This window comes from Sinohyriopsis cumingii, unplaced genomic scaffold, assembly GCF_028554795.1.
Source record: "Sinohyriopsis cumingii isolate HCF-2022 unplaced genomic scaffold, ASM2855479v2 utg001473l, whole genome shotgun sequence".
NCBI classification, from domain to species: domain Eukaryota; kingdom Metazoa; phylum Mollusca; class Bivalvia; order Unionida; family Unionidae; genus Sinohyriopsis; species Sinohyriopsis cumingii.
In genome coordinates, this window is record NW_028316004.1 from 61,436 (window position 1) to 76,453 (window position 15,018).

At 34.7% G+C, this 15,018-nt stretch overlaps 1 protein-coding gene across 1 annotated transcript; it reads left to right on the forward strand.

Moving 5' to 3' along the window:
- The first annotated feature begins 1,154 nt into the window (after positions 1 to 1,154).
- On the forward strand, positions 1,155 to 14,353 carry LOC149772456 (uncharacterized). The gene is made up of 4 exons (XM_089947791.1): positions 1,155 to 1,280; positions 3,191 to 3,495; positions 9,701 to 9,980; positions 10,800 to 14,353. Exons 2-4 carry the CDS (start codon positions 3,403 to 3,405, stop codon positions 11,084 to 11,086), a joined length of 660 nt encoding a protein of 219 aa, XP_089803917.1. The 5' UTR covers positions 1,155 to 1,280; positions 3,191 to 3,402; the 3' UTR covers positions 11,087 to 14,353.
- Positions 14,354 to 15,018: the final 665 nt, after the last annotated feature.

The following is a 15,018-nucleotide window of genomic DNA, read 5'->3' on the forward strand; positions in this document are numbered from 1 at the left end:
AAACAACAACAACAACAACAAAAAAAAACAAAAAAAAAAAAAACAGCACCAACAACTACTACTACTATCACGGCTGCTGCTACTACTGCAACTTCAAGGAAACTTTATGACTACAGAAGCCATGATCATCAAGCGTATTACCTATATATTGAGTAACATAAATAGTTGTCAGCGCGGTTTCGATTCAATAGTTTTTATAGTATTTTGACATTCTGTGATTTTGGTTATGATATAAATAGGTTTCAATGAGCTACATTATCTAGGGTGAGTTAAGTCTCAAAGTCCCCAGCCCACCCACCCCTTCTACACCCGCTCCTAAAAAGAAAACAGAACAACAAAATAAATCTACGAAAGTGTGTGCCAGCCGATTTGTTTACTCTGTTGTCACCAGCATTAACGATGCATTCGATGATTTTGTAACGAGCATTCATGTCGTTGTCTATACATCATTTACACAAAACTTTTAAATGAGGAGGGTTTGGCGTTTATATTCCAACGTAATATGTTGCTTTAGATCTGGGTCGACTGGATTTCAGATCGGTAAAAAAAACATTCCTTTTCCATTTCTTTAGTCTCTGGTTCGATCAATAGCTGCTGTGTGTCACCTGTTTACATTCTGTGATTTTAGAAAAGTGAGCGTCCACTTTACGGACTACTGTTGGACAACTTTCGAACCACTGACAATAAAAAAATAAAGAGTGTGACAACTTGTCTTAGGGTAAGATGACACGAAATAAATACCGTACGTCCCCATGTTTCAATCAAATCCAACTTCATTGAGCTAGAATTGTTGTCGCATCATACGCCGGCAGAATTGGGTCTATGCAGTTTGTCAGTAGTAATCAATAGAACAAACAATATAGACCCCTATTTACCTGCGCGTTGTACGACATCTGATCAGCGTCTACGTTGATTTCAGTTGACTCGTCTTGTAAATGAATAAAGACTGCAAAACAAAAGTTTAAAAAGCGGTACAGATCGTATCAAGGTCAGTCAGACAAATAAGAATACACGGTGTATCCCCCGCGCGCTCAGTTATCTTTCAGCTTCCGGCATGACGCTGCAACCAGGAATAAAAAGTATGCAAGGAGTCACGAAATGTAATGTCCGGAACGACTTCAGTACACGATGAGGAAATGCGATATTAATTAATCATAAACATATATATATCGGTCTTTATAACGGCGAAGCTTGCTCTTGTAAATGTTTTCTGTTTTGTCTGCATATCACAGGGACTGAACAGCAACTTAAAGGAAATTAAAGAAAGTGGGCTCCAACAGGTTGGTATTAGAATTTTTATAGTAAATCTGATCTTGTCACAGAGTTTCAAGATTAGGCTCTGTATCACGCAACTCCCGAAGATGGGCGTGGAACCAAAACTCAACTTTTCTATGACTGATAGTGAATAAATTAATCTGCATTCTTTATTTAAAATGCTGACGTTGATTGAGTTTGTGAATATTGTCAAATTAAAACCATTTTTAAAAGGAAATATCATAAAAAATACATGTTTCATAGTTTTCCTTCCGCATATGAATCTCAGCATACATTGCATACGGTAATCTGCATTACTAAAACCTGCAAAAGCTGCATCTGAGACACACATCCATCCATCCGTCCGTCCGTCCGTACATACATACATCCATCCATCCATCCGTCCGTCCGTACATACATGCATGCATACATACATACATATATACATACGTACGTACGTACGTGCGTTCGTGCGTGCCTACCTACCTACCTACTTACATACATTCACACACAGACAGACTGACTGACTGACTGACTATTTTTCGTATTGACACGATGTGTCATTTCCTCGTTAGTGCCACTGAAAAAGATTCAGCTAGCCCCTACCAAAGTAGCAGTGGGTAAATAAATACGAGACTGAAATTACATGTCTAAATTGCTAATGTTTATTTTAGCTAAGTGTATTAAGTATACATGGCTTCATAATGTGAAATAGAAACAAATACCAGCCAGCTGATTATCTGGGCAAGAAATCATTCTCTCTCTCTCTCTCTCTCTCTCTCTCTCTCTCTCTCTCTCTCTCTCTCTATATATATATATATATATATATATATATATATATATATATATATATATATATATATATATATTGTTCCGTCAAAAAAATTCATTTAACAATTTTGACCGTGTTTGTAAGGTCGTCTACACTTAAATATATTTTACATCTGTTCTAGAAAAAAAAAGTTTTAAATTGGAAATAAGTAAAGAATGATTGTCACTAAGTCAAACACATTATTTCTGGTTAAAGTTTGCTGGAGCCATGATTACATAAACTCAAATACGACGGAATTCATTAAAACTCTAGTAAATCAAGCGCAGGGGTTATTTCAAAAAGCATACCAGCATTGCAACTAGTAATGTCTAAGCATGTACCCTTAGGGGACGTCTATTTAGTATGTACGCATGGAGGGGAGCGGACCAAATGCATACGCTTGCGAATGGGGTGTGTGTCTACCGATAATGTACGTACGCATAGGAAACGGGGTGGGGGGGGGACGGGTGAAACCTCGATAATAATTTGTCTAAAACGTAACCTGTTCGACTGGGATCAGTCGGCGTTTGAATTTTAGCGAACACTAGACAAACTGTTTACAGTTACGCAGTTTCTTTGATGCAGCCAGACATTCTACGTCGGTGGACAATGTTTTATTAAACACGTTAACATTATTAATCCTTATTGGTTTCTGCGTGGATTAAATATAGACCGTTCTATAGAATTGGGGGGGGGGGCATCAAGCGTGCATACGCAGGAGGGGTGGTAAAAAAGCACGTATGTGTACAGGGAGGGGAAGGGTCAAGCTTTGCCAGATTTTTGCATACGTACTAAATGAATGGCCCCTTACTGCAGGGATCGGGTGGTCTAAGTAGCTCGCCTTTACAGATCACTGACAGATCGGCCAAAAGCAACAATAACAACAACAACGTATATTATTCTAAGAATCAACTGTGCTTGAACTTTCGCTCTTCTCCTTATTACGGTAAATATTTTGTACATACTTCATTTTATGGAGGAAAATGTCTCAACACTTTACATGGTCCGTGTAAACTAAGACAAGTGCTTAATTGAGCGTAGTCATAAATCCTTGAAAGTACTTAGTGAAATTTTACTCTCCAAGGTGTGCATCAAGACGGTAATTAAGAAAATTGTTATTTTCAGATCAGCAGTCGATCCGTTGAGAGGTCAAGAGGTGTTTAGCGAAACAGACGACCACCTTTTTAAACCTAGTTGATATTTTATGCGCAGAGTGTATTGGTCCGTGCGCAGAGCGATTGTCAAACCACTGTATAAATACAGCGGCCGAGCTCGCGTTCCGCAATTCAGTTAAGCAGACGACAAAGAGAGTATACATACTCCCTGAAGATTTCAAAATGGAAGCTGTTGTAATTATCAACCCGGCCTCTGAATATCACGCGGCCTCAGAAAGAATTAACACAGCACTTAAAACTTTAAAGAAAGAACTGGTAAGTCATTTTTGACATATTTTTCTTAAAATTTTGCAGAAATATTTTTCAGGGTTTTTATAATCATCTTTTGAAATCATGCACCTGGACAAATTCATTCACATATCTCACACAAGATAGGTCTGTGATATTAATGAAGACGTGTTGTGGTTACCTCTAATGTAAGGTTCTTTGTACATTTATTTAATAATTAAACTGTCTGCTAGAATGAATATTTATTCCATATTATTTTTAAAGATAGTTTACATGGAAATTTAAGAGGAGCTATAGTCTAAATTATTCTGAAATTTGTTTAAAATCATGCCTGTCTTTTGCAAGTTGAAACCCTCTCTACTCTGCTATTTTATTATACGTAAATGATATCGAAATGAAAATGATAAACAGTTTTAATCAATCTCTGAATTAAGCGAATTATACACGTTTATTCTTATATGCTGATGGCACATTAATACTTTCGGTGTATATTTAAGGGCATCGGTTCACGGTAAATAATTGAGAAACTTAATGGAATTTAAAAGTTAATGTATATAAACAAAAAGTGTTGTCGTTGGAAGTGTCCAACAGTTAAAGGAAGATGACAATCGATAATATCGAAACAAATATAAATATTGTTGAAGAGCTTACCAAATTTGGTACTGGATTTGCTTTTAACAGTAAATTTAGCAAGGCACATAAGCAGTTAACCCTTTAAAGCCGCAATGTTCTGTTTATTAAAGCAAAAGTTGTGACGATTAATATTGAAACTGACCTTTATCTATCTGACACATATGTTCTTGAGAATATACTAAACTATCTCTGTATGTCGTTTGGGCTCAATAAAGGCGAAAGATACAGAAAATGCACATGTGGAACATTTGAAGAGAGTATTAAAATTCTCTAGGTACACAGTAAATATCATGGTTTATGTCCGACTTGAAAGAGTCATGCTTTATATAAAACGCATATTAAAATGATATATTGTTGTATCAAGCTGCGTTCGAATCCACACTTGTTATAGTCACTTAGAAGTGGCACAGGAGAAAACTGCTAGAATAATAAACTGGGTAAAGGAAATAAGCATACTTATGTTCAGCTGGTTTTTGGGTATATTGGATCATTCGATAGGACACCATGTAGATAAAGTAAGTTATTTATTAAGGGAGTTTAAACGAGGTATGTATGGTATTTTTGGAAAAAATAAGAGAACTGTTTCTGACTCTTCATCAACATGTAATAATGCATGTTTTGTATTAAATGGTTCGGTTTCACTTTCGTAAAATTGTATTCAAGCATATATATATATATAAGGAACTGAGACAACTGGGTTAGCACCTACAATTAGCATTTTAGCCTTGATATATTTATATGAATTATTTTAATTTTAACTTACACACTTATACACACTTATAAACTTGTATCTAATATAAAGAAAGTATGCTGACTAATTCTTAAATGTTGCAGTCTGTTCATTATGTTTGCGGTGCATTCTGTTTGATTTACATTGTCTTGTAATTTAGGTCCTTTTTAAAACCAATCTAGCGTTCAGTTGTTCCATCTATATATCTTACATTATGTTAAACAAACTAATTTTCTTGTTTTCACCTGTTTCTTTATATCGAGGAGTGCTCTCTTTTGTCTGCAACGTATCAACGTCTTTTTCATTTTGAATTGTCTCGTCAGGACGAAAACTGTGTAGTATAATGCATGTCCTTGTTGTGGTAGATGGTGTACCTCATAATATAAGTAAATTTCCTTTTAGAAATAAAGAATCCAATTGAATCGTGAAAACAATATATCACCTAACCATCATAAATCACGTTTGGTCACATTTTTCTCTTAAAATACTTAACTTTGATAAAACTCTTAACTATGGGGCTTCCTTTAAATGTACTCGCATCCTAGTTTCTTTCGTATTGATTTATCCTCATTTGTACCTATTAGTTCTAAAAATCAAATATTACATGGTGACTTGCAAGATTTGGATCAGGTTTGGATCATGTAAAATTTGTAGGGTAGAAACTAAATTATTTCGGCTTGTAATACCATACTGAAAAACATTAGTAAAAGAAAGGTTAAGGAAATAATAATTCTAACATTTTATTGTATTATTACTTCATAGTTTAAGAATGTTAAGATCAAAAGAAAAAGTAGTGCACGATGGATTATAATTAATTAATAACTTAAATGCCTGGAAGAATAAGTAAGTAAATTAGCTTTGAATAGTGCATGCCAGTCCCGATGTTCGCAAGTTGTGTTTTACTTTAACAGTTAAAATTAGTAATCAAAATGTAAACTTGATGTAATAAAAGTTTTGAATGAATAAATCGCGGCCAAATAATCTTTGATCTGAGATCAAAAGTAAAAGCGTGAATATAATAGCAACTTAATCGTCTATGCATATAATATGTTGAAATTAAGCAAATATGAATTGTCCCAAAGTGGAAATTGATTGAATAGAAAATTGAATTCTTTGATACTGACCTCCCTTTACGTTTTTGAATAAGAGACTAGAGAACAAACATTACGTCAAGAAAGTCGTTGAAACAGATCAGATTTTACTTTGTTCCAAGGGCATTGTTTTTCTTCTCACGAATAATTTGATACTCCCCATGAGGGAAATCTCTATGGCCTCCTGTCACTCGCACCCTGAAGGAACAATGAAACTGCAAACAACTCAATAGAAAAAAGGCGAGATTCGGTTAGGATATACACAGGAATTCTCTGAGGAGGTTTGATATGAGACACCCTGGGGAGAGTGACTTGGTGGAAGATACATTTACAAATTTCACAACATGAGTAGAGATATTGTTTTATTCAACTTTTAGTTATGTGTCACATTAACAGGATCATAATGTCAAATATCTTGTGACGTACTTGGATTTAAATGTTTGACCTTTTATTTTGCATTCTACGTGTAACACCACGTGCAAACTAAACAATTTAAATGACTCTTTAATGTTATTTAGATTTTTTAAAAACAAAGAAAATAGGCATGAATCACTTTTTTTGTCAGAGAAATTACGTAACTTCACTTGTAATATACATTATGCTAACCATTTATCACATAATTTAGAACTATTTGTTATAATTTTTAAAAGGAGCTTATCCTATTAAAAACGTATTTAAAAGATCCTGTGTTATTTTCTGGAAAATATTTCTTTTACATGAAAATGAACATAGCTTACAAAACTGTTATGCCCTTTTTATAACTTTTCACTGTAATTACCCATGTCTTTTTTTATTCAGTCTTAAAAAGATAACAATTTAATTTGGACAATAATTATTTTCACGGATATGAATTTTACTTTTCAATGCAATAACTAAAGAAGCATCCTTTGTTGAAACACACACACACAGATATATATATATATATATATATATATATATATATATATATATATATATATATATATATATATATATATATATGCCTGCTTGCGTGTGTAGTGTGAAGTCTTATTTGTATACTATTCGGCTTTGAAACTTATCATTAGACACAAGATCGTGACCTTCATATCATAACCTTGAATTTTAATTTAGAAATGTCCCAAAATAACTAAATCACTAGACTGTTGCACATTTTAAGTGAAATAATTTGTGAACGTAGGACTTAGATACGATTACGAACCTTTTCTGTGTATAGCTAAATCTTTTCGATGGCTTGTCACGTGACCTGACTGTGGGCAAAGTAAGAAACGATTTACAAACAATGACTTTTTCCCTCCCGCTATGCAAACGCATGCTTCCGACTTTATGGTATACAAACCACCCAGAGAAAGTTGATTTGTAATGTAAATTAAAATTTAATCGCCCCAATATTTAAACGTTTTGTAAAACCTACAGTTGCCCCTAGTAATCTCATTTTTGGCACGTGGACGTTCCACGGTCGCCAGGATATAGTGTTTAGGGACTTAACGCATTCAAGCACATAACTAATTGATTACCAGTATAATTAAGCTACTAAATAGACCCATGCACAGAGTCTCACGTACATTAATTCTTCAAAATTATATTAGTTGTACATCGGTTATTTTTAGCACCTGTTTAACTGCTAAATTACCTTCCATCGTGCATTAACTGTTGGGAAAATTGTCCCCTCGTGCGTTAAACCCAAGCAGAGATGCAAACAGGGATTATTGGTATCTTTATACATTGCCCCTATAACCAGTTAACATTCCACAAAGTGTGATTTTCTCTGATATTAAAACTCAGGATCCTACAAAATGGTGCAATTATGTTATTAGCTAGTTTTGATCCCTTCACTTACACATAAGAAAGCATACAGAAAAATGTAAACAATCCATTAAATTGAATTGAACAAGGTGTTGGTACTCAATCTCGTATGAAAAACCGACTCAACCCTTTATATCGAAAAATATTTTCATATGAAATAAAATGAATATGGCTCGGAAAATTAAAAATTATTTTTGTTTTATGATGTTTCCATATGGTAATACTACTACTACTACTATTACTACTACTACTACTACTACTACTACTACTAATAGTAATAATAATAATAATAATAGTAATAATGAAAACTAAAACATTATTATTATTATATTATTATTATTATTATTATTATTATTATTATTATTGGAAATTTAAAAGACTTTTCATTTTATTCTCTTTTTTCTTCTCATAATGGTGTCTCACCCCAGATAACAACAAATCTTTTTAATATTGGTTGTTATGATAGCTCAATTTTAATTCTTCAAAGAACTAATTTAAAAAACGACAATGAAATGTTGTTTCATTTTTCCAGCTTGTTAATTATGAATTTCATTCGAAAACTGATATGTCGGTAAGAAACACCGTTTTCCGCTATTCCGATTAAGGGGTGGGGTGGGGTTATATACTTTGCAACTCTGAAGACGGATAAATACAAAATATTTATTGTAACTACTTTGATGACGATGACGAAGAAGACTCCACTGTGGCTAAATGAGAAGAGAAGATGAACATAATAATTGCTTTACAGGATAACGTGCATTTATTAAAGCTACCTGGAATTTAATTGATAATATAACTTCAATGATTCAAACATATTTGTGACCATAATGTGGGTATGTGAGAAAGCTTGCCATTAGCTTCTCGTGGGTCGGTGGTTCTTTCCGGGGGTTTCCCGGGTTCTTCCTCCACCATTAATACTGGCCGCCATGTATGGCCTGTCGTGTGCTGAAAAATGGCGTTAAACCCTACAACAACAACACCATATCTGTGATCTCGGAAGTGTCACAAGAAAAACAAAACACTCCAAATAAGAGATCTGACCGACCCTAGGCATTGTGTAAACTGTGATTTATACTGGTTATCAAAACGGTCAACAGCTAGGTATCACTACTTATCTTCGGCTGTCAAGCGTGCAACCATTAACCGAACTTGAAATAGGTTATGTCTGGAACAATTATATCACATCCTAGTTGACCTTTTCCAAATATTTGGATTGTACTGTGTCAGATGTTTATATAAACAAAATGAAAAACAGCATAATGCAGGATTGTGTTTAAATGTTGCCTGCGGCAGTCTACAAAATTAGTAATTAAAATAGTACAAGGATTTAATAAAAAAATATTACCGGGAGATGAAACGTTAAAATAGAGGATATAGAGATGTGCTGCTAAAGTTTTATTTTTCACGCATGCGGCACGTGTTTTACATCTTGTAATCTCTGAAACCCAAAAGGCCCTGCTGTTGCAATAGTAGTTGTTGTTGTTGTTGTTGTGGGCTTTAACGCCATTTTTCAGCAAACGATAGGCTATGCATGGCGGCCAGTATTAATGGTGGAGGAAGAACCCGGGAAGACCCCGGGAAGAACCACCGACCCTCGAGAAGCAACTAGCAAACTTTCTCACATACCCACATTGGCCGAATCCTAGACTCGAACCCACGCAGACATAGGTGAGATGGTAGTGATCCGTAACGGAGAGTGCTTTAGACCACTCGGCTACTCGGGGCCCCCGTTGCAATAGTAAAAATAAATCCATTAACTCCTTCTGTACACACCTGTTCCTCATTTTCGAAACTGCTTTAAAGATAGCAAAACATATATCATTGCTGAAAAATAGGAATATAATAATTCTGAGGGATCGCGAAGACAGTTTAATAGTGTTCAAGTCATGTTATCAAGGCGTTTTGTAAAAACAGCTCCATTACAACATAGTAATGGCTATCAGGCAAGTTTCTGGACATGAATGGTCAAGATTTCCGCTGTTATTATTTTCAGATATCTCTCCGACTCCAGGATGTTGACATCCTGAAGCAGCTGATCTCCATTAACGAGACGATTAAAACCATGTCCATTGAAGAACGAACAAAGAGGAATTACCGACACAATTTCCAAAAACACGCGACCAATTTGTATGCGACTTATTCGGGTGGGCGACTTCCCATGACTCAACGACAGACACCTCTAGTCCGACAACAGAGTTTACCCAGATACTGTAACTTATTGCCACAGAGGCACGGTTCTAATAACACCGAGGAGTTCAACTCTAGCGAAGATGGTGAGTTATTATGTTTTAGTTTATGTTAGCTTCTGCATTACTGGGGTTTCCAATACAAATAATTTTAATAATTCATTGGAGTGTCCGATCAAAATATTTGCTAACTGCGGTTAACAGATATCGATAACATGTTAACCAAATTTTCATCCGCCGTATTCCCAATTGCTTCATATGGTGAGAAGCATGGCGACTTGTCTGGGCGGAGTATCAAGTCTGAATCTTGCAGTGTACTTTGTTCTGATAGTTCTTGGATGCCTTGAATTTGGAAAGACAATTATGTTAGGAATCATACTTTCTTGGCGAATATAAACAAAACACAGCAGGACATAAACGGTATTACCGTGAAAAATCTCTACTTCAACCCATTACACATTTTAGCTAGCTAATGTGTTTGAGCATTAAAAAAAATGTTTAAAGAAAATAAAATAATTAGTTGGTTCTAAGTGAATAAAGGACATATTTCACCTCCTGGGTGACAAACTTATGAATGTTTGCCCACTCTACGAAATATAGCAGTTATTCACTCGTTGCAAGCTAGTATAATCTAATTATTTATTATAAATTCCTATCCGGAGAGAATTTGTGAATTCAGCTACTTCGCATACTACCATCTATTCTCACAAGTTTTATAAGTCGCGTAATTTTAAAACAAATTAAAAAATCATTCTAGTTCGATGCACGATATGTTTTTTTTAATAAAAAACATTTAAATTTAAAACACTTCAAAATATTGCTGGTATGTATCCAGTTTCATATACAGTACCACATCATTTAAAACATTCTCATTACTAAGGAGGTGGGGTTTTTTTTCTTCTACAGAGACTGGAAGTTCCCTGGGCGGCTCTACAGAGAGTGTAAGCGAGTTGAATGACAGTGTATCCGACATTCCAGTCTTTTCACTGTCCACAACGACCACGCGGCCTCGCTCACTATCGGTCAGATTCAACCAGACTCAGACTGATGAAGAGGAAATCAAACGTGACGACTCAAAATATGAGGAAATTTTGAAAAGAAACATTTTATTATGGAAAGTTAAATCCAGGAAAGTCGATAGTGACTCTGTATTTCCATATTCAGAATGGGAAATAAATGAAACTGAATGCTGAATCATATGCAGTTATTTGACCACGTGGCACAATGAAAATTTGCCTGTCTCACAGCATTTCACTAAACTGTTTCATGTGCAATGTAGCTTCGTTAAATTGCATTTTTCGTTATCATCATCGTCAATGCCATCATCAACGAACCATCATCGCTATCATTAACATATTAAAACATGTGGTAGAAACTTACGTTAACTTTTTGAAGATGGTTTCATCATTGACGTACAAAGCATCTGTCTCATTCACAAAGCATCTGTCTCATGTTATTTTCAGTGCAGATGGTAATCCTTCCGTTGCTGACTAGCAGGGCCCAGCGCTCACCGAGGCCCCCCCCCCTTCCACCCCCCACTCCACCCCACCCCCCCGGCGTAAGTAATTTTTAAAATATATATCTACAGAGAGAAAGTACCTTTAAACCGATGGAAGAAAATTTTAAGTTCAGTATCATATAAAACTTGTTTAAAACGCAGTACTAACAGGGGGTCCCAGGCATAGATCAAAGAGGCCCCGCCAAAATGATCTAAACTGGGTCATACATTTGCTAAGTCTATTTGTGCTGACTATGCACCGCAACGAGATGTCATTCTTGAAAGGTTAGGTGTACTCGGTGTATACTATTGATAACCAAAGCGGTATGCATGTTGGATGAGTAGTATGGGTTTAGTCGAATCTTTTTCAAGATATCATCTTTGAGAAGTCAAAAACGGTCTCTGCTGATAGATGGTTCTAAAGTACATCTCTTTTAAACATTTAAAATATCAAATTTGAAATGCAGGTTCATGATCTCTTAAGACTGGTGGTCTCCTAGAGGAAGTGGTCTTAATCAGTGGTTAGACAGTAGTTTCCTCATCACTTCTGATTTTGAGCTTTTCTTTCAAAATAGTAACGAAATATTCAGGACCTGCTATGCACAGAACGACGAATCGAATCCGGGAAATAGATAATGCTTCACAGAAAGCTAGAAATATGACCAGAGGCACACATAAAAAAGATCTTACAAAAGGTTGTCGTTTTTAGATAGCATTTGGCACACTTAACAAGGTCAGCTATTTTCAATTATAAATTTATTTTACACCAGGCGAACAGAATAAAAGATTTACTTCATAAATTAAGTAAATAACTCTCATCCTTTATTAATAAGAAATTACAGCATATTATAATGCTATTAAAAATAATATATAATCTGTGAATATGTTTCTGTCATTATTTATATCAGCTTAAATTATCCTAGTTAATAAGTTGGAATAAACTCAGTGATTGGAATATATGTTGAAATGGTATAATGCGCTTAATTCAATATTGAAGTAATTGCCGTGCAATCAATTTAAACTGCTTATCTTTTAATGCAATTAAAGGGTCTTCCTTTCACAGCTTAAAATTACTAGTTGAATGTTTGAACACCTGTCTGATGGAGAGAATGTTGATTGACCCTTCTGCCTCATCGTGGAAGAATTTATAATTGTTGGAATCATAAAAACAATATTAATCTCGGTGTCTGTGTAGAGTACTTGAATTTAAACTTTCATAAATATAAGCTGAACTCATGTGAGAATTTTTAAAAATTTATTCAATATATTTTGTAATCTATTACGGCAATTAAATGATTTTAACCTGACCAAAAATACAAGAAAGAATACTAACACTGACGTGTGCCTTTTTTTCGTGTTTTTTTGTGGAGGGGGGAGGGGGATTATGTAGGTCCTTTAAAATGCATATATTGAGGTATTCTAGCAGGTTTATTTAAAACTGGAAGGGAGAGATAGAGGGAGATTTAGTTGTTATTTTGTAGATCACACCAGCTTTTAAAAATATATTATATATTGTTGTTTCATGTAAGTGTATATATTGTTATTTCACTTAAGTGTATATATTGTTATTTCACTTAAGTGTATATATTGTTATTTATGTAATTTATTGTTAATTGATGTATATATTATTTTTTCATAAAGCTGTATGCACGCTAGTCTCGTTGTGCTCGGAGCGTACATCAAAAGGACAGCTTTGAACTTCTGATTTCGCGTCCGCTCACAACAGGTTATCCACGAAGAATTTGCAGTTAATCCGCACTATTTTCTACATATAAGGAAAACTATTCACATTTTTAGAAAATATATAAGAAACTAGGAGGAAACAGCACAGAATATATTTTCTTGTAATTCACTAATCGGTTTTCAATATCTTCATTACTAAAAATATGGAAATGAGGTAAAGTTTTGAGGCAAGATTTCAAAAGGCATATCGAGTGTAATCATTTATACCATTTAAAAACAAAATCAGCACTCTTATCAGTATTTCCGCAACTATGATTAAACAAACCCATAATGAGGAAAAATCCGTATTTGTTATCAATCTGTTTCAGCTTGAAGTTCGTTTGTTTCGTCGTTTTTACTGTCGTTATCAGTTTGTCCTTGTACCTCGACACAGGCCCCGTTTTGTTAGAGGTTATCTGTAACATTCAGATCTGAAGCAACATTTTTCACCAGAAAGAAGATCATGCATTTAAGCTTGTTATCTGATAATTTGAGCAATTGTAAACTTATTACGCACCTTTCAAAATGTGACCAGGATCTATAGGTCCTATTACAATTGTATTCGATCTTCAACGTTTGACGATAGTTGATTTTGCCTGAATATCATTTAACAATTCATTGTTGCTTATTGTTCATTTGTTGAAGTTTCGTCACCAGTTCTGAATGGGTGTTGACGTACCTGTTGTTGTTTTAACAGTAACGCGATACTTATCGTTGTATGTACTGTTGTGTACTGGTATGTAAGGTGTACTAGTATTCTTTTAAGTCAGCTGATAGGCTTTATGTCCTGATATGACAGTCTCTCGTATAAGAAGCTTTTCAATATCTCAATTCATGCCTAGAATTTTTGGCTTCAGAATCAAGACACTGATGTGATACACTTGATTCACGATATAATGAATCCTACTGTCATTCATAATATTAGTACAATTTCTATTATGAAAATTACTATGTGATATTTACATTTCATTTTAGACTAAAGTACACTCTTTATAATTATGATAATGGCTTTTTGGCACTATCTACTGACGGAGTCAATGAGACTGGCTCTATTCTGCAATACTTAGGTATGGGAACACTTTGTTATCATTAAGAATTTGTGTATTAAGATCTTAAAGACTCCGATGTGAGGACAATATACTTTATGAAGACTATGAACAAATAGATTAGTAGTTTTGATATCCAAAGTACGAAACCGTTTAGGAATTACCTGAGAAATAAAAGACATATTTTTCAGGAATGTGGTTGTTTGTTTTATTTGTCAGCGATCCAATTTTCATGTTATCTAGGTTCATCTGAAAGTACTCTTCTCACGGACATCGGGATTATGGCCAACTTATCAGTATTTGTGGTCACAAATCCGTATATTTGAAAGCACAAACACTAGCGTGCACGGGGATACAAACTAATTAATTGGAACAATTCAATGGAGGAAACAATCCAAAAGAGAGATAATATAGCAGCTTGATAATAATGTTGATGAAAGATTAATTTCATGCAAAGCTGACAAGTAGAGTCAGTTTAAGTACTATTTTAATTTCCATAGTTATGTAGCTCTTACCGACGAGTATGATGGATTAGATTCTATAGACTTTCAGAGACCCCCCACCCCAATATCTCTCTCTCTCTCTCTCTCTCTCTCTCTCTCTCTCTCTCTCTCTCTCTCTCTCTCTCTCTCTCTCTCTCTCTCTCTCTCTCTCTCGCATACACACACACACAAACACACCTTTTACATAAAGTGATTTCTGTAATAAAATAAGAATTCACAGACGGATTAATAATTCAGTGTAACAGGGCTCTCACCTGAAAAGATGTTCAACTATCCAGGTCCAGAATAATGTGGATACATGTATACCTAAATTAATTCATAGACATTATTCAGCATTTTAAGTGTTTAACAATTCT

Bases quoted from the DNA above. Each gene is read 5' to 3' on its own strand.
- LOC149772456 (XM_089947791.1), top strand. From the start codon at position 3,403: ATGGAAGCTGTTGTAATTATCAACCCGGCCTCTGAATATCACGCGGCC. The intron at 3,496-9,700 runs GTAAGTCATTTT...TATTATTTTCAG, and splicing joins AAACTTTAAAGAAAGAACTG to ATATCTCTCCGACTCCAGGA. The intron at 9,981-10,799 runs GTGAGTTATTAT...TTTCTTCTACAG, and splicing joins GTTCAACTCTAGCGAAGATG to AGACTGGAAGTTCCCTGGGC.